The 21,263-nt window shown below is 36.4% G+C and overlaps 1 protein-coding gene across 3 annotated transcripts in view; it reads left to right on the top strand.

The window, feature by feature from the left end:
• VPS13D (vacuolar protein sorting 13 homolog D) overlaps positions 1-21,263 on the top strand; it is a 102,310-nt gene that overhangs the window by 7,875 nt on the left and 73,172 nt on the right. For all 3 annotated transcript variants that reach the window (XM_084300165.1, XM_084300166.1, XM_084300164.1), the window contains exons 9-25: positions 967-1,067; positions 1,677-1,845; positions 2,954-3,046; positions 3,979-4,189; positions 4,755-4,934; positions 5,136-5,266; positions 6,008-6,080; positions 6,662-6,832; positions 7,614-7,744; positions 8,834-8,966; positions 9,824-12,043; positions 12,394-12,545; positions 13,774-14,808; positions 15,742-15,832; positions 16,227-16,353; positions 17,307-17,487; positions 18,545-18,727. In XM_084300165.1, the coding sequence (XP_084156291.1) occupies positions 967-1,067; positions 1,677-1,845; positions 2,954-3,046; positions 3,979-4,189; positions 4,755-4,934; positions 5,136-5,266; positions 6,008-6,080; positions 6,662-6,832; positions 7,614-7,744; positions 8,834-8,966; positions 9,824-12,043; positions 12,394-12,545; positions 13,774-14,808; positions 15,742-15,832; positions 16,227-16,353; positions 17,307-17,487; positions 18,545-18,727 (5,382 nt within the window). The remainder of the gene's footprint in view (positions 1-966; positions 1,068-1,676; positions 1,846-2,953; positions 3,047-3,978; positions 4,190-4,754; positions 4,935-5,135; positions 5,267-6,007; positions 6,081-6,661; positions 6,833-7,613; positions 7,745-8,833; positions 8,967-9,823; positions 12,044-12,393; positions 12,546-13,773; positions 14,809-15,741; positions 15,833-16,226; positions 16,354-17,306; positions 17,488-18,544; positions 18,728-21,263) is intronic.

The following is a 21,263-nucleotide window of genomic DNA, read 5'->3' as shown; positions in this document are numbered from 1 at the left end:
AGACGGAGACTGCTGAGAAGCAGAGTAAATGAGGCCATCGTGAGCTCTGTGCTGTTATCTATCTATGTTAGGCTGCATTAGCTGTCTGAACTAGTTAGGCTTCAAGATTGCTTGGGTATCTGTGTGCTCTGTTGCACCCTACTTTGTGGTCAGATTCTAACAAAATGACTGATTAAAGGAGGTATTCTTTCATTTTTTGGTTATGTAATTTGACTTTGTCTGCAAAGTCAAATTGGTAGTTTGAGGTAGAGTGTATCTTTCCCATCTCACCTACTGCATATGTTGTTCATACATCACTGCTCCTGAAGATTCTGCTGGTAAAATCCAGTCTTGAGTTTGCATCTCTAAGCAAAGAGTTGTTGCTTCAAACAGTGAAATACCTGCAGGGTTGTTGCAAGTTCTTCACCTCACTGGTTGCAAAATTTGTAGCATTTGTAACAGCTTAAATACCCATAGAATAAAATTAAAACTTTACTAAAGCTTTCGGTTTAGAGGCAACTGAAAGGAATATACTAAAGAAGTTGTTTGGTTTAAAATCAAGCATTCCAAATTATTTAATTATTTTACTGCAGCCTATTACTGCAAAAAAAAACATTTTTGTTTACTGTAATAATAAGGATGCATGTGTTTTTGTCATTGTTTTGTCTAATTTTTTTTTAGTCTGTAGAATGTACAAAGCAGCTAAAAGTTGCTTGCTAGTCTTGACCTGGAAGGTTTAGTGCTGTGTGTTTGTAAAGAAGGAAGCCTGTAAGTTGTATCTCACACATTAACCCTTAGCTACTGGAAGAAGATAGGCGATGCTAGGGAACCAAATTATGATAAACATCAGTCTTAATTCTGAAGCCATGTGCAGATCATTGATGCAGATAAGCTAAGCTAAGCTTGTGGTTGTTTCACCCTCTCTGCCTTTGATTTGGAAAGCACTCTAATATTGCCTAACTGATTTGTCTACTCTTCAACTAAAAGATGCAGTATCAGCAGATCATGGGATTTTTGAAGGAACTGGCTAGAAAGGAACGACAGCTTAAATTCAGGAAGTGGAGACCAAAGGTTACAGTAACAGAGCAGTAAGTATTATCTATGGATGTCTTGTTGAATTAGTGTGATATTAAAAATGTTCTAGGGAGAATTGAATAAAGACAAATAGGAGATAGTAGTCATGCTAAGTTTTCATGTCTTATTTCCCTACCTCATAAATCAGTTTTAAATATTGAGACATAATCCAAGCTTAAAATTATTCTTACTTAAGTCTTTCGGTCCTTCTCTCACAGTTTCCAGGAACTGAAATTAAATTGGAGGTTCTTCTCCAATGTAGACAGTGTGGTATTCTGGAAAGAATGTTCATGGAAAAGGCTCCTATAAAATGTTTCATATTACTTTTAATAAGAAGAAAGACGGTATAATTTCAGACTGCAGGTCAATATAGCTCAACATTGTGGCTTTAATGACTGTGCTTGATGTATAACAGATATACTAAATCCCATTAAAGTAGTGGGGATGTTGCAAAGCACTGCTTAATACTACACAATTTGTAGAATTAGCCAATACGTGCTGTCTCTAATAATGATGCCTTTTCTGATCAGTTGCTCTCTGTTTTCTCTCTGGAACTTTCATTAGTTTGACATATATTTGTTTTTTGGAAATACTGGTAATCTAGTAATTTTAAAATATTTCAGCTGCCGAGAGTGGTGGATCTTTGCTTTGAATGCTAATCTTTCGGAGATCAGAGAGCAGAGGCGACGTTCTACCTGGAAGTTTGCATTGCATCGAGCCCGAGATGCGGTATCTTACACTGACATGTATTATAGCAAGTTGAAGGGGGAACCATTGTCTACTGCAGAGGAGGTATTTAGATTTAAGATTTTACAATGTCAATTAATTATCTTCTATTTGTTCTATTTTGTCTTAACAAATTTAAAATTTGTTTGACTTCAGAAACATCTTTAATTTTACTGCAGGTCATTTTCATTGAACAGGCTGTATTTTGACTACAACTGAGTTCTTAATGCTTGAATCCTGGGGTTGTGGGAGGTGTGTGAATGACCGGATTCTTGTATTTTTGTTTTGCTATGCAAAAACTTCTTTGAACTGTAACTGGTTTTCACCAAAAATAGCATTAGCTCTCATAGAATGCGTATGTCAGTCGAGCTTTTTTAACTCTCATTCTGTATATACTCAAAATGTATTTAAATATCAGAAGCGTTTTCACATTATGCATGTGGTGAGGTAGGTAATGGAGGAAAAATGGTGGCTAGTTGTTCAGGGGTGCTTTCCTTTGATTTAATTTTTTAAACTTTTTTCCAATTGATGTTAGGATGAAGAAATTCAGAGGGGGAAAATGACCCTACTAATCAACCCATGTTCTACTTTAGGAGGAAGAATCCCTATGAAATTATAATTAACTGCTTTATATCTCTAGGTGCACTGGGACTTGAATCAGTTTAGGGCACCATGTACCTCATGTTTCTTAATTACATGTGCAGTCCTATTGAAAGCTTAGGTTGTATGTAATCCTTGATTGCATTATTTAGATGTGAACTGTAGGAGTAGCTCAAAGTCCTGAAAATTTTTATAGTAGTTTTTTTGCTCTTGCCTATGCTCATCTTCCTGTTAAATCAGGTTACTTTCCATGGTTTATATCTTGTGCTGCAAACCTTGCTCCTGATGCATGACAGAAGGATATAGTTGAGCAGAGACTTCTTACCATTAAAAGTGTTAATTAAAATAGTGTATTTTACAATCCAAATAAAGGTATTTGAAGCAGCAGAGAATGTCAGTATTATGGCTGCCCGTATGGTTTTATTTTCAGATGCTTAAGCTCTTGGATCCTGACATTAGTGCCATGTTAGTTTTTCCATGAATCTCAAATGTAGTGCAGAGAGATTTGTCGTGTTTGTGAGCAAGATACTACTTCCTTTTAGAGTATTTACTTAACCTTTTTTTGTCTTTTCAGGCAGAAATGTGTCGTATTGAGGATGAGCAAACTTATGAAGAGTTGAAGATACTATGTGAGGTAGTTCATGATAAATTTCATGACCTAGCTGAGGTGAGAGACATTCTTTGTACAGAGTAATATTTGCAATCTTTAAGTGAATTATTCTGAGGGGGTGTTTTCTGTTCTGCTACGGTGTTAGCATGTATTTGTTTTGATTTTTGAAGCGTGGTATCAATACTAAAATGGCAAACAGGCTCAAGTTTTACTTCTGTGTCACTTGAATGGTGAGCTTATATCTCACCATACAATGGTCTTCCTCAGTAGTATTCTTTCCAGAATTACCAGGGCAAGTACGTTTCATCTTAGAGAGTGTAGCAATTGCTCTGGAAGACAAATGCCTCCATTACAAGTGTCCTCCTGCTCATCTTCTCCTTCCCCCCAGCTTTTATTGCTGAGCATGGTGTCCCATAATATGGAATAACCCTTCAGTCAGTCTAGGTCGGCTGTCCTGGCTATGTCCTGTCCCAGCCACTTGCACACCTGCAGCCTAGTGGCCTTCACAGAGACGGGGGTTGGAGAGCCAGCCTTGATGCTGTGCCAGCACTGCTCAGCAGTAGTCAAAACATCAGTGCACTATCAACACCATTCTAGCAAATGTGTATCAGCACCAAATGCGGTATCAACCTCATTCTAGCAAAAAAAAATGTAGTGCAAAGCACAGCACTGTATGGGCTGCTGTGGGGAAAGTCAACTCCATCCCAGCCAGACCCAGTGCGGTGTTTCTAAACTAAGACTTGGATAATTTCATCTGACTTCATATAGGAACATGCAGCAATTAAATGGTGGTATGTTTGTTGTTTCTTAGCCCATATAGGAGAGCATCTGCAGAGTATCCATTGTAAATATCACTGTTGGCATACTGCATTTAAGAGCGCCAAGTAAATAGTAGATGGAATCATATTGTTACTCTGATGTTTTTGTGTGCTCGTGATATTCTCCCACTTACAAGCAGTGATGTATGTGTCTTCAATGTTCAAACACAGAGTGTTAAAGAGCCGTTGCCTGATTCTCCTGGAGTTTCTCCAACAGCAGAATCTGCACATGGCAGTAGCAGTGGAATGCTGCAGTACCTTCAGTCTTGGTTTCCTGGTTGGGGAGGCTGGTATGGATATGCTCAGCAAACATGTGAAGGTGAAACTTTTGAAGGACTGTTGCCAGAACAACAGGAACAGTGGAAACCGGAAGACTTACTAGGTATGACAGCGTGTGGTTTTCTGTTTCATCTTATTGCTGCTAACACTTTCATAGTTAAATACCTGATAAAGATGAACAGAAAAAACTTCTCAGTTCTTTACTGTTCAAAGATTATGTGCGTCAGCTGATGCACCTAGGCAGCAGAGCCTGTCTAAAGCTTAATTACCTGTTAAAAAATTCAGTCCCTGGTGTGTTTGCTTATTTCTGCAGGGGGATATGGGATATGTTTGCTTCTAAATATTTTAGGTGCTTATGGCAAAGAGCTTTGGGACTACTTTCCGTTCAGATGGGTGGAGGTAATGCAGTGTTCTGTGAATGTGTACAGCAGTAACAGTACCATGTTGTTGGGGTTGTCTTAATTGGGGATTTATTGTACCATAATTGAAATAGAGAGTTCTACTGAATATTCAGTTTTGTTAAGGAAGTCGGTGTATCTGCTTTGTTTTTTTGTATTTGTTTTTTAATTCAGAGAAACCCTTCTGTTCTTCAGTCGTATTCCAGGAACTTGATTTATATAACATAACTGATGTTTTTGTTTTTTGTTACTTTTTTTTTTTTAAATTAGGAGCAGATGATTTTTTTGATCCTGCTGCAGATGCCTCTAGCATGAATACATTTACAAAAAGAGATCATGTTTTTGCTAAATTAAATCTACAGTTGCAAGGTGGCTCTTTTACTCTGTTGCACAAGAAGAAGAAAGTGGTGCATGTTGAGGAGTGTGCTTTTATGCAGCTGGAGTTTTCAGGTATAAAGTCAATTTCTGTTTGTTCTTTCTCAGCAAAGATGAGCTTTGTCTACCTCCAGACCTTCCTCTGAGTCTTGCTTTTAATCCTTTAAATTACTATACTGAAACAAACATACTGAAACATCCATACATTATAAATAAAAGCTATGCTGTGTGTATTCACAAAACAAAAGAAAAACATTTTATGTGTTTATATTTCAGGTGTAAAGATCTTAGCAGAATCCCTTCCTCGACGAAATTCTTCCCTTCTAAAAGTTCAGCTTGGTGGTCTTTTTCTGAGGGATTTGGCAACGGAAGGGACCATATTTCCTGTTCTTGTTTTCCCTAATCCTGTAGGTGAAAAAAACTCTCTATGAGTTACTGTGTAGGATGCGTAAGTGTGTATGAAAACAGTTATATTCCAAAATTCAACACAGATGTTTCCCTTGATTTGTGTCTTATCCCTGAAAGAAATGAGTTTTGAAGAAAAATCTCCACTTCTTGAACTTTTACTCTCCCTTTCCAAGGATTATTCATAGAACTCTTAATTGTTTGCTTTGTATGCTTGCAACTCCAACATTACAGTTATATGTGTTGGCAAGAAGATAATTTGTTGAAAAAGATTTCATTCTGGAACAATCAGCATTGCTGCTTAATCAGTAATTGGTGTTTTTCATAAAGCTCTTTGGTCCAAGTAAGAGTTTATTTTACCTGCTTACTGTTACACTATCAGCAGAAATACAGATGGTATTTTTCATAATGAAGTGCTAAAGAGATTTTAAGTATCTCTTCTAAGCAAACAAAGCTTTATTGCACTTATGTGTTTTTTTACTTTGTAATTTGTAGAGAACTGACTGAAATTGGCACTTCAACCTTTGTCTGTCTACTGCATAGGTAGATCACGTTTGCTTTCTCATATAGTCATACTTCCTTCTCATTTGATTTCATCAAAGAGAAATACACATAAAATAGTCTCAAGCAATACGTATGATTCACTTAAAGTGACCAGAAGACTGATAAAGACTTCTGTGTGTTTATCAAGTGACTTGGTTTATATTTGTCTAACAATTGTTTTTCTTTTAAATTCTTATAAGCAAAAAGAGGTTGGCTGCGTATCTTCCTTTGGACTACAGAATTTATCTTCAGAAATGACTAATCAGAACATTGGTAAAGACTTCATTTTATGTTTGATCAAAGCAAACATATGAGGTTATTCCTACAAACTAGAAATTTCAAAACTCAGTGTCTAAAGTTTGATCGTTGTATTTGTGCAAATACTTGTTGCAAATAGTTTAAAAAAACATAATAGAAGCTTTGTTAAGATATACAAGTGCATGCATATTGTTTGACTTTTGAGAAAGTGAGTAAATATATATTCAAGATAATGTGAGTTGTACTTGCTCTTTGTCTTGGCTTAAAAGAAAAGAAAGAATAGGCTAGGAGTTCAACTGTAGGACCACTGTCCTGAAAATGTTTGTGTATACAAGCATGTTGAATTTTGTGGATTATAGAAGTTGATCTTACTGCTCGCTTTTCAGTTAATGAAGAATTTTCAGGCAGGCACTACTTGTAGTAATTAGTGATTATGTACTTCGTAGGGGTTTTTTTGTTTGTTTGTTTGTTTTGTAGTTTGGGGTAGTTATGTACTTTGGGGTTGTTATTTTTTGCTTTTTTCTGTTTGTTTGTTTGTTTTTTGTGTGTATGCTTTTTTTTCCCCAAGTGTTTTTTGTAACTTGCTTTTTATTTAGTTGCAGATCCTGATGCTCCAGTGTTTGAGATGCTTTATGAAAGAAATCCAATCCACAGCAATTTTGAGAGGCGCCTGGAAGTCAGTACCAGACCTCTAAATATTATTTACAACCCACAAGCCATTAAGAAAGTAGCTGACTTCTTCTACAAGGGAAGGGTTCATACCTCAGGTTAACCTTTAATGTTTTTTGATGTGGGGTTTCTTTTGATTTTCTGTCTTTTCTTAATGTTGACTTTTTTTTAATTAAAAGTGATTTTTTTAAATCTTTAGAAATGTAAAGTAGTAGAAAAGTAATCTCCATTTTAAATTCAAATTGAGGAATGCTCTGAGACTTCACTGAATGATTTTCTTGTTTAGTTGAATAAGAGATTTTGCTTGGGCAGATGCCTGTAACTTTTACATTAAAATTGCAAGTTGCTACTATACTTCATGATGAGTATTCATGCTGCCTAAATTAAAATGCCCAAATTAGGAGGAATCTTTCTGTAAGCTCTCTGGACAAGGATCTAGAGAACTGGTTATTCCAGAGGACTGTTGGAAACAAGAGTATTTCCTATGGTAATGGTACAGGAAAAATTCTTGTTGTATCTCTCCTGTTGATTAAATTAAGTATGACCTTTGTTAAAGCTGTTTGAGGTATCATGTGTTTTAGATGTGGAACAAACAGCTTCCATAAGCTTCTATGGACAGCAAGGTTTAGAAGTCCAGTAACATCGTAAAGTAACTGCTTTTGCAGTTTCAGTTGTTAACATTTGGTTTCTGGGAAGATAAGGGGTGAGAATAAGGAACATTTAGACATTCTTAATACACCAGTTAATATATCTGAAGGAAAAAAAGAGTTTAAGTACTTACCTTTTCTGTCGACTCAAAGTAGTTGACTCTATTTTTTTTCTGATTCAATAACAAATGAATAAAACTATACCTAATCCTGTTTTATATCTCTTGTACAGGTTTTGGGTACCAGTCTGAGTTAGAGGCAAAAGTGGCTGAAGCTGCCAGAAGACAGTACAACAAGCTGAAAATGCAGACAAAAGCTGAAATCAGACAAACTATCGATCGATTACTAGTAGGAGACTTCATTGTAAGTTTTTGACCCCAAGTGGTTACATAGGGTTTCTTAATGAATGTTTTAGCACTTCAAGTTCTATAGAGTTTTTTTAGTTTGTGTGGTGTTCTTTTTGGGAAAGTGTGAAGTTTTACACATGGTAGTGTATTGATAGGCATCTTGGCCTTAAAGGTAGCAATGAAACGTTTCTATAGATAAGCCTAGAAAAAGGCGTGTGTGTTTGAAAGCTCATTTACTTTTATATGTGTAGTTGTTGGTCAAATAAAAACATATTACTTCCACATATGATGTGGAAGTTTCTGTAAAAGCTTAGGAAAGTTGTTTAAGCTCTCCTGGAAATCTTTTATCTGTAACATTTTTTTTCCATTTTGCTGTGAAGCAGTCCGTTTTTGTGGTGTAGGCCTGTTGTGATTAATGGCAGGGCAGTGTATTTCTGTTCTTGACCCTGTTACTGAGATAATTTCATGGCAGCTTCTTGGCTTCAGTGTGTGTTGGAGGTCTGTTAGGTCAAACTTAATTTTGTGTGTCACTTACTTAAGGATTATATTCTAAAATCAAGATTTTTTGTGCCTTTATTTTTTACTCATCCTTAAAATTAAAGCAGCAGTTTTCAGGTAACATAACTATATGTATCAGTGTCATTTATCCATAGGCTGATGCAAGAGAATTTTGTTGAGGGTTGTTTTCAGTGAAATGAAAGATAATTGTTCTCAACTAATAGTTTGATGTTTGATAAAACAGTCTAGTGCACATTGTGTTTATGGATAGCCTTCACAATTCCATGGAAAATGAGAGATGTCTTCTCTAAGCTACGGAGGTAGGTTCACTCTACCCAGCTGAGAGATGCGGTGTTTAGTTCAACTATCTTGGCATGGGACTCTTCACCTTCTGAAAGTGTCTCTTCGTTGAATGTAATGCAAGTCTGAACAGCTATTTTGAACAAGCTACCAAACATGTCTGAAGTTTTGCGAGTTAGCTCTTCAGCTGGAAAAAGTGCCGAACTAGAGTGATTTGTTTTGTTTTTGTTTGTTTTGTTTTTGCTTTGATTATACTAAGGGAAGCTATTTCTTGTGGACCCTTATTTCTTTTTTTCTTAACTTTCAGGAAAACAGCAAAAGCTGGACAGTGTGCCTTGATATTTCTGCCCCTCAGGTGATCTTTCCTGATGATTTCAAATTTGTGGATCCAGTGTTAGTCGTTATAGATCTGGGAAGAATATTACTTACCAATTCTCAAGGTATGGTCTAGAATTATTTGAGCAAAGAAAACAAGGGTATTCTTTGGGGTGGAGGGTGAGGACTGTAAAATTGCCTTTTAAATGAAATGATCCGTAGTGGTATCTTACACCTCTTGAAGGCTGTGCGGAGGTAGGAAACTAGTATGTCAGGCACTTTAAATAGATGAGATTTTGGCTTAGAGGGATACAAAATGTAGTTGTAGAATGCCTTTTTTTGGGACAGTTCTCTCAGGGAAAGTATGCTTAGAATAAGCCCTCCAACTCTGGAGTCATATGGGTCTCTGTTTTTAGCAGATGTGTCTATAGCTAGCCTAAAAAAAACTGAAAGGAAAATTGATTTTACTTTATTTATATCAAAAGTTAAACTCATTGCTTCATAAACAAATTATTACTTCTTTCCTGTTACACTAGGAAAACAACAAATGAAAGTTAAAAAGAAATTACAGTGGAACTTGTAAATGAAATCAGACCTATTTAAAATCTAGCTGAACTTTGTGGTCTGTGAGAATATGTTACAAATTTTGAAAGAGATACCTATGTGGTGTTCATTTAATTTTTAAAAAAGTATGGCTGCAAGGTGAACAGTTTTGTAGTGCAGTTGAAAGTCAAGGTGCAGAGTTTTATTTTTGTATCTTCTATCTTAGGTCAAACTAGAAAAAGAACACAGATGGTTTACACAAGGTAGATTTGGATTTCCCTGTGAAACTGAGGCATTAGCCTGTTAAGCTTAGTTAAAAAAAAAAGTGAAAGAAAATTTGGGGAGTAGGGTTTCCCATCATTAAGTACTGATGGGAAATACCTAAGGAGGGGGGAAGAATACCTTTGGTTACTTAATTTTTTTAATTATTAATCCACAGAAGAATCTAAAAGGAATGCAGATACTTTTTCATCAGAATTCAATGAACTAAGTGATGAAGAATATAAAACACCTCTTGCAACTCCTCCCAACACTCCACCGCCAGAATCCAGCACCAACAGCGCTATCAAAATGTCTGAATTTACTGGTGTAGAAATAAGCGAAGAGCAACTACAAGCACACTTAATGAGTAAAAAAATGTATGAGAGATACACGCTTTCATTTATGGACCTTCAGATCATGGTGGGCCGAGTGAAAGACAACTGGAAGCATGTTCAAGATAGTGACGTGGGTCCAACACATGTGGTAGAAAAATTCAATGTTCATCTGCAATTGGAACGCAGATTGATATACACATCTGACCCAAAATACCCAGGAGCTGTCTTGTCTGGCAGTCTACCAGACTTGAAAATTCATATCAATGAAGACAAAATATCAGCTCTGAAGAACTGGTGTACACAGCTGAGTGCATCCGAAGCTAAGTCTTCAGATGGCCTACATTTAGGAAAAGACAAGATTTTTTCAGAGGTAGACCAGCTTGGCAGTTTGCATGATTCTGTAATGAATCTAACACAGAGTGTTGTAATGCTAGAGCAACATACCAGGGAAGTTCTTGTTGAATCTCAGCTGCTTTTGGCTGAATTCAAAGTAAACTGTATGCAGTTGGGTGTTGAAAGTAATGGACGATATATCTCTGTACTCAAGGTTTTTGGCACCAATGCCCATTTTGTGAAAAGGCCTTACGATGCAGAAGTGTCCCTGACTGTTCATGGCCTGTTACTTGTTGATACTATGCAAACATATGGAACAGATTTTGATCTCCTGATGGCTTCTCATAAGAATCTGAGTTTTGATGTGCCAACAGGGAGTCTTAGAGACAGCAGGGCTCAGTCACCAGTTTCTGGACCACGTGATGCACATCCCGTTGATGCAGCCAGTCTGACAGAGAGATGCACTGCTGCATCAAACACTTCATCTGGTAACAATGGGAAAGATCAAGAGTCCCTGATAAAATTTGAGTATCAGTTTGTGAGTGCAGAATGCCCATCGATGAATTTGGATAGCAGTCTGCAGGTAATCTCTGTACAGGTGAACAACCTGGATATCATCCTTAATCCAGAGACAATTGTTGAACTCATTGGTTTTCTCCAGAAATCTTTCCCAAAGGAGAAAGAAGACTCTAGTCCTCAGCCTTTAATGGTGGATTTGGAAAAAGATTGGAGGGAGCAGGAAACCTTTCAGTCTACTTACGTGCAGAATACAGAGGTAGCAGTTGATATTCACTGGCTGAATATACTCCTCCTCAGGACAGTTGGCATGACAAATGGAGAAAAATATGGCAGAAAAATTGCAACAGCCAGTATTGGTGGCACCAAAGTCAATGTTTCCATGTGTAATAAATTTGATGTGAATGGCTCTCTTGGATGTCTTCACCTTATGGATTTAACACAAGACAGCGTTAAGAACCAGTATGTTGTCAGCATAGGGAATACAGGAAGGTATGAGAATCTCATTGGTGATGTAGATTACCTTCAATCATCGTTCTTTAGACTTGATGATGGAAGCAGCCTTCCAGATGCTTTAAGTTTCACTTTGACAGAAAAATCAAAGGAGGAATGCTCTCTCAACCTCAAAATGGCCTCCTTACACTACAACCACTCAGCTAAATTTCTGAAAGAACTAACTTTGTCAATGGATGAATTGGAGGAGAATTTCCGCAGCATGCTTAAAAGTGCAGCTTCCAAAGTTACTACGGTCTTGGCAACTAAAACTGCTGAATACAGTGAAATGGTTTCTTTGTTTGATACAGCACCAAGATCAAGAGATGTTGCCAGCTTAGAAGATAATGATGGCTATGCATTTGGATCTCCACCTCTCAAAAGTGAAACCATTAAGCTTATATTAAATGTAAACATTGAATCACCAATTGTCTCGATACCTCGAAAGCCTGGTAGCCATGAACTGCTTGTAGGCCATCTAGGACAAATATGTATTCAGAATTTTGTACCAGGGGAAGATGAGTCTACAAGTGATAGACTGCAAGTTGAAATTAAAGATATTAAAATGTATTCTTTAAATAGCAGTCAGCATATGAGCAAGAAGGAGTCTACAAGTGAGATACCTCATGGGCTACATTTTTCAGGTCCTGCCAGTGTTAATAGCCAGGAAGAATCCCATTTTACTCGTCATGACTTCTTTGAATCATTAAATAAAGGCCATGGTATGTTAATTGGAGGACTCTTAATTATTTTGATGTAACAGATAGCACTAAAAATGGGTGTTGACCGTAGGTCTGATTATGTATTCTCTCACCCTTCCCCCAGAAACGTCTTGCTCAATTTTAATTACAGTGGACAAATTCTTTTATTTGTATCCATTTTTATTCTCTTACTTAAGAACTGAGTAATGTCTTTCATGCAGAAATTTTACAAAACATAGCCAGATCTACTTATTTTAGCATTGCTAAGAAATTCTAGTTAATAGCTCCTATATGGGCTGTACAGCAGGGATAACAAAGGATAATCAGTTCACGTATTATAACATTGATTTCATTTCACTTTCTCTTAACAGCTTTCCACATTCTGAATAACACCACCATCCAGTTTAAATTGGAGAAGATACCTCTAGGGAGGGATTTGGATGTAACATTCCCCCTGAGCAATGAAGACTTTGGAATATCAAGCATTATGAAGATTGAAGGAAAATTTGTGAACTCTCTTCAGGTATAGTAATCTAGTAGTTCTATTAAAAATACAAATATATTTCCCTCCATAGAAGCTAAGTATTTTTCAAGCAAATATTTTCAGATTTAACATATCGGTAGTTTAGGAATTGGATCCTTGCATATGTGGTTAGAAGCCACAGAAGTCTTATGGGCCACCAAGATGATCAAAGTGCTAGAGCACCTCTCCTATGAGAAGAGGATGAGGGAGTTGGTGGGACTGTTGCGCTTGGAGAAGAGGAGGCTCAGAGGGATCTTTTCAATGTCTCTGAATACCTGAAGGGAGAGTGCCAAGGGGACTGAGCCAGGTTCTTTTCAGTGGTGCACAGTGCCAGGACAAGAGGCAGTGGGCACAAACTGGAACACAAGAGGTTCCATCCAAACATCAGGAAGCTATCTGTGTTGTGCAGGTGATGGAGCACTGGCACAGGTTGCCCAGAGAAGTTGTGGAGTCTCCTTCCTTGGAGATCTTCAGAAGCTGCTTGGACATGGTTCTGGACAACCTGCTGTGTAGGTGACCCTGCTTCAGCAGTAGGGTTGGACCAGATGACCTCCAGAGGCCCCTTCCAATTTCAGCCATTTCATGGTTTTGTGAAGTCACAATAACAATGACCAAAATTTAATCCTGTTTTGGGGTATTTTGGACATCTTTCTAAATAAGTCTAGCTTTTAGTTACCCTGAACGTGTATCACAGAAAGAAAATCAAGTGTGTCACTCTCCACATCCCAGCATCAGATGTGTGTGTGGTTGTTGTAGAAATTAAGAATTAAAATGTTTATATTCTGAAAAATACCTCTGCAAGGGCAGAGATTTTTAAACAGAGGAAACAAACTTAAAAACTAATGAGATAAACAATGCTGGCTAAGTGGAGTGTTTCTTACATATGTCAATGTATAATATCAGTATGGTAATTTAAGGCTAGTTTGTATGGTGATTTATTTTTAATCAACTCCATGGATGCTTTTTACTTAGGAACACATCCTTTTCTAGGAGCCTATCCTGTACGTTTCTAGAGTGTGTAATCTTACAGAATTAAAACAGGAGAATTGTTTTATTTCGGCTTTGCATTGTACCTTGTTCTGGATTATTTTTCACTTGTGAACAAACTTAACATTTGCCTAGTTTGAAATACCACAGCTTTTCTGCTTGAGAGTTTTAAAATATGTCGTGATACAGAGAGCTCATGTGGTAATTGTGGGTTGTTTTGTATGTTTTTTCTACATTATAGGTCGTGTTAGCAAAACATGTATATGAACAAGTCCTGCAAACTCTGGATAATTTAATTTACAATGAAGACTTGAACAAATTTCCGACTGCTAGTGTATCTTCAACTTGTCAGACTTCTCCTTCAGCATCAGTTCATAGTACAGGCACAGAATTTTCAAGTGAATGGAAGGATAATGGCTTATTCAGCCATTCTAGTTTTTCTTCTGTTCCAAACAAGTCATTGGCTATCAGGGAAACAAAATCTTTTACTCAGATTCAAGCAAACTTCCACATCTCAGAGCTCCAGGTTCAGTTAAGTGGTGATCTTACACTTGGTGCACAAGGTCTTGTCAGCCTTAAATTTCAGGATTTTGATGTTGAGTTTGCTAAAGATCATCCTCAGACTTTGTCTGTTCAGATTGCCTTGCGTTCTCTACTCATGGAAGATCTTCTGGAAAAAAAAACAGACTCCATGTATAAGAATCTCATGGTGTCCCGTGGAGCACCCAAACCATCCAGTTTAGCACACAAGGAGTATCTTTCACAGTCTTGTCCCTCAGTATCCAACGTAGAATATCCAGATATGCCACGTTCCCTACCGTCTCATATGGAGGAAGCGACTAATGTCTTTCAGCTATACCAAAGACCTGTTTGTGCCTCACGTAAGAAGCAGAAAGAAGATACTGATTCCGAGTATCCTCTGACTCCACCTCCTTCTCCAACAGCAGATAGATCCAAGTTGCCTTGTGGAAAAAGTCACTTTGATGATTCATTGGTTCATATCAATATATTTCTGGTGGATAGGAAACATCCTGAATTTTCTTCTCGCTATAACAAAATTAACCGTAGCATAGACGTTGATTTTAATTGTCTTGATGTCTTAATAACTTTGCAAACCTGGGTGGTGATACTGGATTTCTTTGGGATTGGATCCACTGCTGATAATCATGCTATGAAGCTACAGCCTGAAGATATTCAGCAGACAACTAAATCAGAAGTAAATACCTCATCAGTTTCTCAAGCCCAAGAGCCTATAAACACTAAACTGGATCTGAAGGTATATTTGAGATGCAAATAGTAATTGGATTGTCTATGATAAGTTTCCATATACCAGAAGTTTTAAGATGACATTTAAATCACATTAGCATTTTATGGTGAAGAATGCACATCAAACAGCACATTTAGAATGTATATTTAGGCAGGGTTTGTTTGTTTTCAAAAGGGGGGTGGGGGCAGGAGTTACAGAAAAGCAAAAGGTTTGCAAATTGATTGGCTCCGTTGCCCTGTCACCCTCCTTAGATGTGTATATGTCTCATCAAGGGAGGCTGAAGTAGAATGCTCCATGTTTATTGTCCTTATGGAGCCCTCATGAGTGGAGTTTGAGACTCTCACCTATCCCAAGTCAACTCTAGGCATAAGAGTCTTGGAAAAGTATAAATCTCATGGAAGGTTATTCTTATTTCCCTGGGATAACAAAGGGCATGGCCTAAATGTCTGTGATCTCTGAAATGGTGTGGTTGGTTCAGTATTGAAGACCTGATATGCTGAATTGGAACTCTTCTTCTAGGTGCTTAGGGGTTTACTTAAAAATATGCATAGGTACATATGCGTACTCTTATAAATGTGTATGTGTATATACATGTATGTGCTTAGACTTACTTTTTTAAATTAACTCTACATATGTATACATGTGTATGTGTGTATATATATAGAGTCTTTCTCCAGAGGTCCTGCAGTCTGAGTTACAAATGGCAAATCTTGAAAGAGGACGAAGGTAACAGTGCTAGAACAATCATTCTAAGATGTTTGGGAGACTTTAATATGCAAGCAAGTACGTAAAAAGACTGCTTTTATCTACTGTCTCCCAATCAAATCGTCCTTGTTTGCCAGTCATAAGTTATAATGTAATTGTCTTGAAAAAAACTAACAAGATGCTCCACTTACGAGGTTATATTGTTGAATACCAACCTATTCCTTTTTGTTTTACTAGGTCCATTCTTTATCTTTAGTACTGAATAAGACGACTAGCGAGCTTGCTAAAGCCAGTGTGTCAAAACTTGCAGCTCACTTGGAGGTAATTGGTGAGTAGATTGGTGGTCTGACATGATATGCTGTTTAAAATAAAAGGTATTCATTGGAGTTGCAATTTTAAGTGCTTTTATTTTTTCTGCTCATTGCTTTGGGTTTTTGTGTGTGTCTGTGTGTGTTTATTTCATAGGGAAGATGCTGTTTTCTTCCCAATGCTGCTTCTTCCCCATCAGGATATTTCAGTATCGATTTTAAATTCTGCATTCCCTCCAGTTGCCAAACCTTTAATCGTTTTAGTTGAAATTGGCTAGAAAATTTTATATTTGATTTTCACAGAACAGAATAAAAGTATATATTACTGTTTTATAGGAAAAAAAGAATTCTGTTTAAGTTTGGGGTTTTAATAAATTTCGTGTTTGAGGAGACTGTCTGACTTTTGTTTTGCAGATGGAGATTTAGCCCTGCAAGGAAGTATTGGAAGTCTGTCCTTAAGTGATCTTACAACACATGGAGAATTTTACAGAGAGCGTTTCACTACAAGTGGTGAAGAAGCACTCATTTTTCAAATCTATAAGTATGCATTTAAACCTCTTGTTTCTGAGTATTAACTATATATATATATATATATATATATATATATATATATATATATATACACACACACCCCAAAGCAAGCAAGCAAACAACAACAGAAAAAATTCCACAACTTTGAGGTTTGCATAATGCTGCTTTGGGAACTTGCAGTGTAAACAAGACTTAGAACATTTCCAGTCATAAACACGTGAAATATTTTTAACTTTTCTCTGCTGAATGTAAATGGCTTATCAGAGAGAAAAAAAAATGTTTGTTCTTCCAAAGCTGTTCTTGAATGTATTTAGGTGATAGTTTTTCCTAGATAGAATAGTAGTTTTTTCTAGAAGTTGGAAGAAGTTTTCAGTTGATGATAGGTATTCCATTGCTTCTTAATTAGTTTTGAAGTTAAGGGTTTTCTTTTTCATAGTGCACTCCTGAAGTTAGGCTTATTGTAAAGCAATAGTTCTTATCCTGTGATGTTTCATGGTTATCCACTCCCTTCTCCACCCACCAGAATTATTCAGATTCAAAATTATCAGTGGAACATTATACGATTCATCTCAAATATAATAGCACACTGATTTAGAGTTGAATCTGTTTTTATTATCATGGAAGATCTGCATACAATCATGCAATAGAGTACTTATTTTAAGTCACTGTTCTGATGTATAAAATAACCGAAGATATATCTATTAGATGTTGAGGTTGGAGGTACATTTTAAATTTCTGTTCGCCTATTTAAAATTCAGCAGTGCTTAAACATAAGTAATTTAAAAGTAATTAATATAAAATACAAATAATTTCACATTTGTAGTTGAAATTGTTTTAATTATATACTATGAACATCAGTTTAATCCTATGTGTTATTATTTTGAACATAAATAATGAATAGCTCTATTTGTAAAATGTCTGTTAAGGTAGACAGCTACATTTTATTTTTGACCTCTCTCACAGATACGGGCGGCCAGACCCGTTGCTGCAGAGGGAGTGTGATATTCGTGTCACTCTACGAATGGCATCTGTTCAGTATGTGCATACCCAGCGCTTCCAGGCAGAGGTGGTATCTTTCATCCAACATTTTACTCAGCTTCAGGATGTTCTGGGGCGGCAAAGAGCAGCAGTTGAAGGACAAACAGTATGTTTATTTATTTTTGTTCTTTCCTATCGTACTTCTGAAAGTTGAAATGTAGCTTAGAATTTGTCCTAACTCATTTGTCATGAGTTAGGAGTTTAGGAGGAAGTTCTTCACTGAGAGGGTGTTGAGGCACTGGAACAGGTTGCCCAGAGAGATTGCAGATGCCTCTGAAAGTGTTCAAGACCAGGTTAAATGAGGTCCTGGGCAACCTGATCTAGTGGGTGGTTTCCTTGCCTCTGGCAGGGAGTTTGAAACTAGATGATCTTTAAGGTCCCTTCCAACCTGAGCCGTTCTATGATTCTAAGTGAGCTTTTTTTGTCATAATCATGACAGTCATGATTTTGTACAAAACTTTGTGGCAGTAATTAATATAGTTAATACGATAGCCTTATTTAAAAAGCCACTTCTCATAATTGGAGCAGACAGTATTTGTGTATATTAAAGTGCATCACTTAGGAAGTTTGATTTGGAAACATCTGTTCTAAAAGATTATTTTTTTCCTTTTTGTAAATATTTTCTTAAGTAGTTTTAAGTAGTAAAAGTAAAAGTAGTTTTAAGTACATTTAAGTAGTAGTATCTATCATGCCTCTGTTCGATGGGGACAGTATATTTTACTCTTGATTTCTGCACCGGTTGCAAAGGTTTTTGCTGTTTACATCAGTCCTTTTTGAACTAGCCTTTGTTCTCTGCTGAAAATGAGTTTAAGAGTTCCTTTTTTTAAATTTTTACATAAAATGTTGTCACAAAATTTTGTCTTAATTTTGTGAATTGAAGAATAGTGATCCTGAATTCAGTGCTAATTGCCTACTGCCTGTAAACTAGTTTTTTTTTATGATTATTGATCCTAAATGTATTTTTAAGAGTGTAAAAATGTCAGAAAGCCCTAACAAGAATCTCTGTCCTATGAAAAATAGAATTCATTAAAGATATTTTATTCTGTAAATGTTATCAGATAAATGCTACATAAAAATATGAGGGGGAGAAGAATAGGCAACATGCTTGCAAGTTTTTCTGATATTGTGAATTAAGTTTTCAAGCAAATGTTTGCTTTTCTTAGGTAAGAGATAAAGCACAGCGAGCTTCCCGAGTTCTTCTTGATATTGAGGCTGGTGCTCCTGTTCTGCTTATACCTGAAAGCTCAAAGTCTAATAGTCTTATTGTAGCTAATCTTGGAAAACTGAAAGTCAAGAACAGATTTCTGTTTGCGGGTATGCCAGGTACTTTCTCATTAAAGAACAAGGTAAGAACATTACTTCTCACTGTTGCTTCTTGTGTTTTTTCTAGTGCTTGTGAATTTTATTTCTTTATCAAACTGGTAATTAAACTTACACTTTACTTTGTATGCAAATTTTGTACTACCAGTAGTGAAACCAGTGTACTAGGTATCCTTCTAAATCTGTCCTGCTGATAATTGTATGCAGCTGTTCAATTTTGTGCTTGCCTACACCTGTGCTTGCTTTCTGAGATCTTCAGGTCAGAGGGGAGACTGTTTTCCGGAAATTAATGGAACTGGACCTATTAGAAAGTTCAGTCCAACTGGTTGTTGAATAAAGTGCTTTCAGCTAACCCTCTTTACTAGCTTTTTGCTAAAATTTCAACAATGTGAGTAGCAGAGAATGGAGGCCTTTCTCAGCTGAAGCTTGCTGGAAAATGTCGGCGAACAGAATTGTTCTTAGTTTCTTTTTTGTTTTCCTTTGTGCTTTTACTTAATGAAACCAAGTATGTGTTGGTTGGTTTCACTAGGTAAAACCTAATGAAAGGCTTCATTCGTGAAGTTTTGCACCTAAGGCTGTAAGTACAGGACAGGGAACAGTCAGTGTTGTTATTGAGAGATGCAGCCACAAGATCAGGGGTATGGAAAATCCTTCTTGGAAGGGTTTCTATATCTAATCTATGCAACAGAATGGGTGTTTGTTCTGGGGAGACAGAATTTAGGTGGACTGCAGTCATCACTACAGGAATTTTGTCTGTTACCTCCGATTAATACCTAACAATGGCATTATTGTAAGGCAGTATTGGATTGTAATGTTGAGTTTTCTTCTGATGTATTTAAAGATTTGTAAATGGTACATTCCCAAATTAATGTTGTAAGAGTAAAGAAAGGATGTGTGTATAGTAGTTTTCTTTCGATTTAAAGAGACTGTGTTCCATAATACTTAATATATTTCATGTTTTGAAATGGGATAGGGTGAATGTGTTTTGGTGTTTTGTTTTTATTTGTTGTTGTTTCATTTGGTCGGTTTTCTTGTTTATTTTTTTTTTCTCTGCCCTATGTTTATTTTTGAGGATCTGATTTTACAAGGCAATGCATACAAGGATCCAGTTTTATTTGAGGTATTTCACATCTTATAGTAGTGTTGAGGTGCTCCTCAATCATTGAAAAAAAGAAATTTTCTTGTGGAATTTAGCACTTTAAAAGTTCCTATCTACATTAATATATAAAGAACTTGCTAAATTCCATAAGATTCAGAGTTAAATTTATTGCTGTGTGCTTTTTATGCATGTCTGAGGAGCTACTAATTTGGATTTACATAAATTCATAGATTTACAGGTGATGTGATGGTTTTTCTTTGCATGTACTTTCAGTCTCATCTTTACAGGGCAATGTTAAATCTAATGTTTCCAAATTGTTAATCTTAAAATCTTCAATCATGACTGCAATTAAGTTTTCCAAAGAATAATAATTTTAAACCATGTAAGGCAAGTAAGATTAAAAATTAAAAAGGGAAAGGAAAGTTTATGGGTGAGGATTGTATCATGACATCAGTAAGTTGGCTACAAAAAAATGGGAAATGATCGTAAAAATACTGCAGTCATGGGTAAAGTCAGTAATCCCAGAGTAAGGAACCAAGTGGATTGGTAATGACAGACGATTGTATCTGCTGGGGCACATGAACTTGAACAAAACTGAAACATAAGATTCATCGAATCTGAATCAGGGCAGGCTAAAAAAACCCTGAAATTTTCAGTGAGGTTTAAGGGCAGTGTGTAGACCTATCCCACTGGACACATATATGGGAGGAATAATTCCTAATGCTGCTGCAACTCGTTTGTTCACTGTGTTGTGAGCTGTACCCTTCGCAGGTTTTTGGTGCTAGACAGTATTGTGAAGGTGGAAACCTGTAAGAATTCCCCTGGATATGTGGTGGTGGGGAAGTGTAAAATGTTACGCACCAATATAAATGAGCTTTTCTGTTTTCGCATGTGGAGGTTTTAAGAATAAGTGTAGGAAACTTTGCCATCTCTAAACTCAGCTACTGCAGAAAAATTCTGGGACACATTTTGGTATTATGATGGAACTTTATAGTGCATAAAATTATGACATTATGTATAGAAGTGTTTATTCACTTATTCTAATAAACAAATTGCTGACATGATTGTGTAGAAATCACTGCATATTTTGAGATCATTGGAAGATGTTCTGAAAAACAGCTTTTAAATATTTAGCAATCTTTATTTTATAGATATGCTTGATATCTTGGCAGCCTTAGTCTGCTATTTTATGTTAATTTTGTTCACGTGGAGGTTTTTTTGATTGTGCAAAAACAGCTGGTTTTGAATGAATTTATCATTGTTTCACAGCTTTCTTTGAAAATGTTTCTGAGGTAAGCTTTCTGTTATAGAGAACATTATAATCTGTTAAGGTGGTAGGAAAAAAGCTTGACTATCTTTCTACAGTGGTAAAAAAAAAAAAAATACTGTGATTCAAATAAGGTACTTAGTTTTTTTGACAAGGACTTCCTGTAGCTTGAACCTTGGTATATTGGGTCCTTAGT

Source organism: Netta rufina (genome assembly GCF_964035555.1).
Source record: "Netta rufina genome assembly, chromosome: 22".
Classification (NCBI taxonomy): domain Eukaryota; kingdom Metazoa; phylum Chordata; class Aves; order Anseriformes; family Anatidae; genus Netta; species Netta rufina.
Note: the sequence above shows the minus strand (reverse complement) of the source record. Positions and strands in the feature narration are given on the sequence as shown.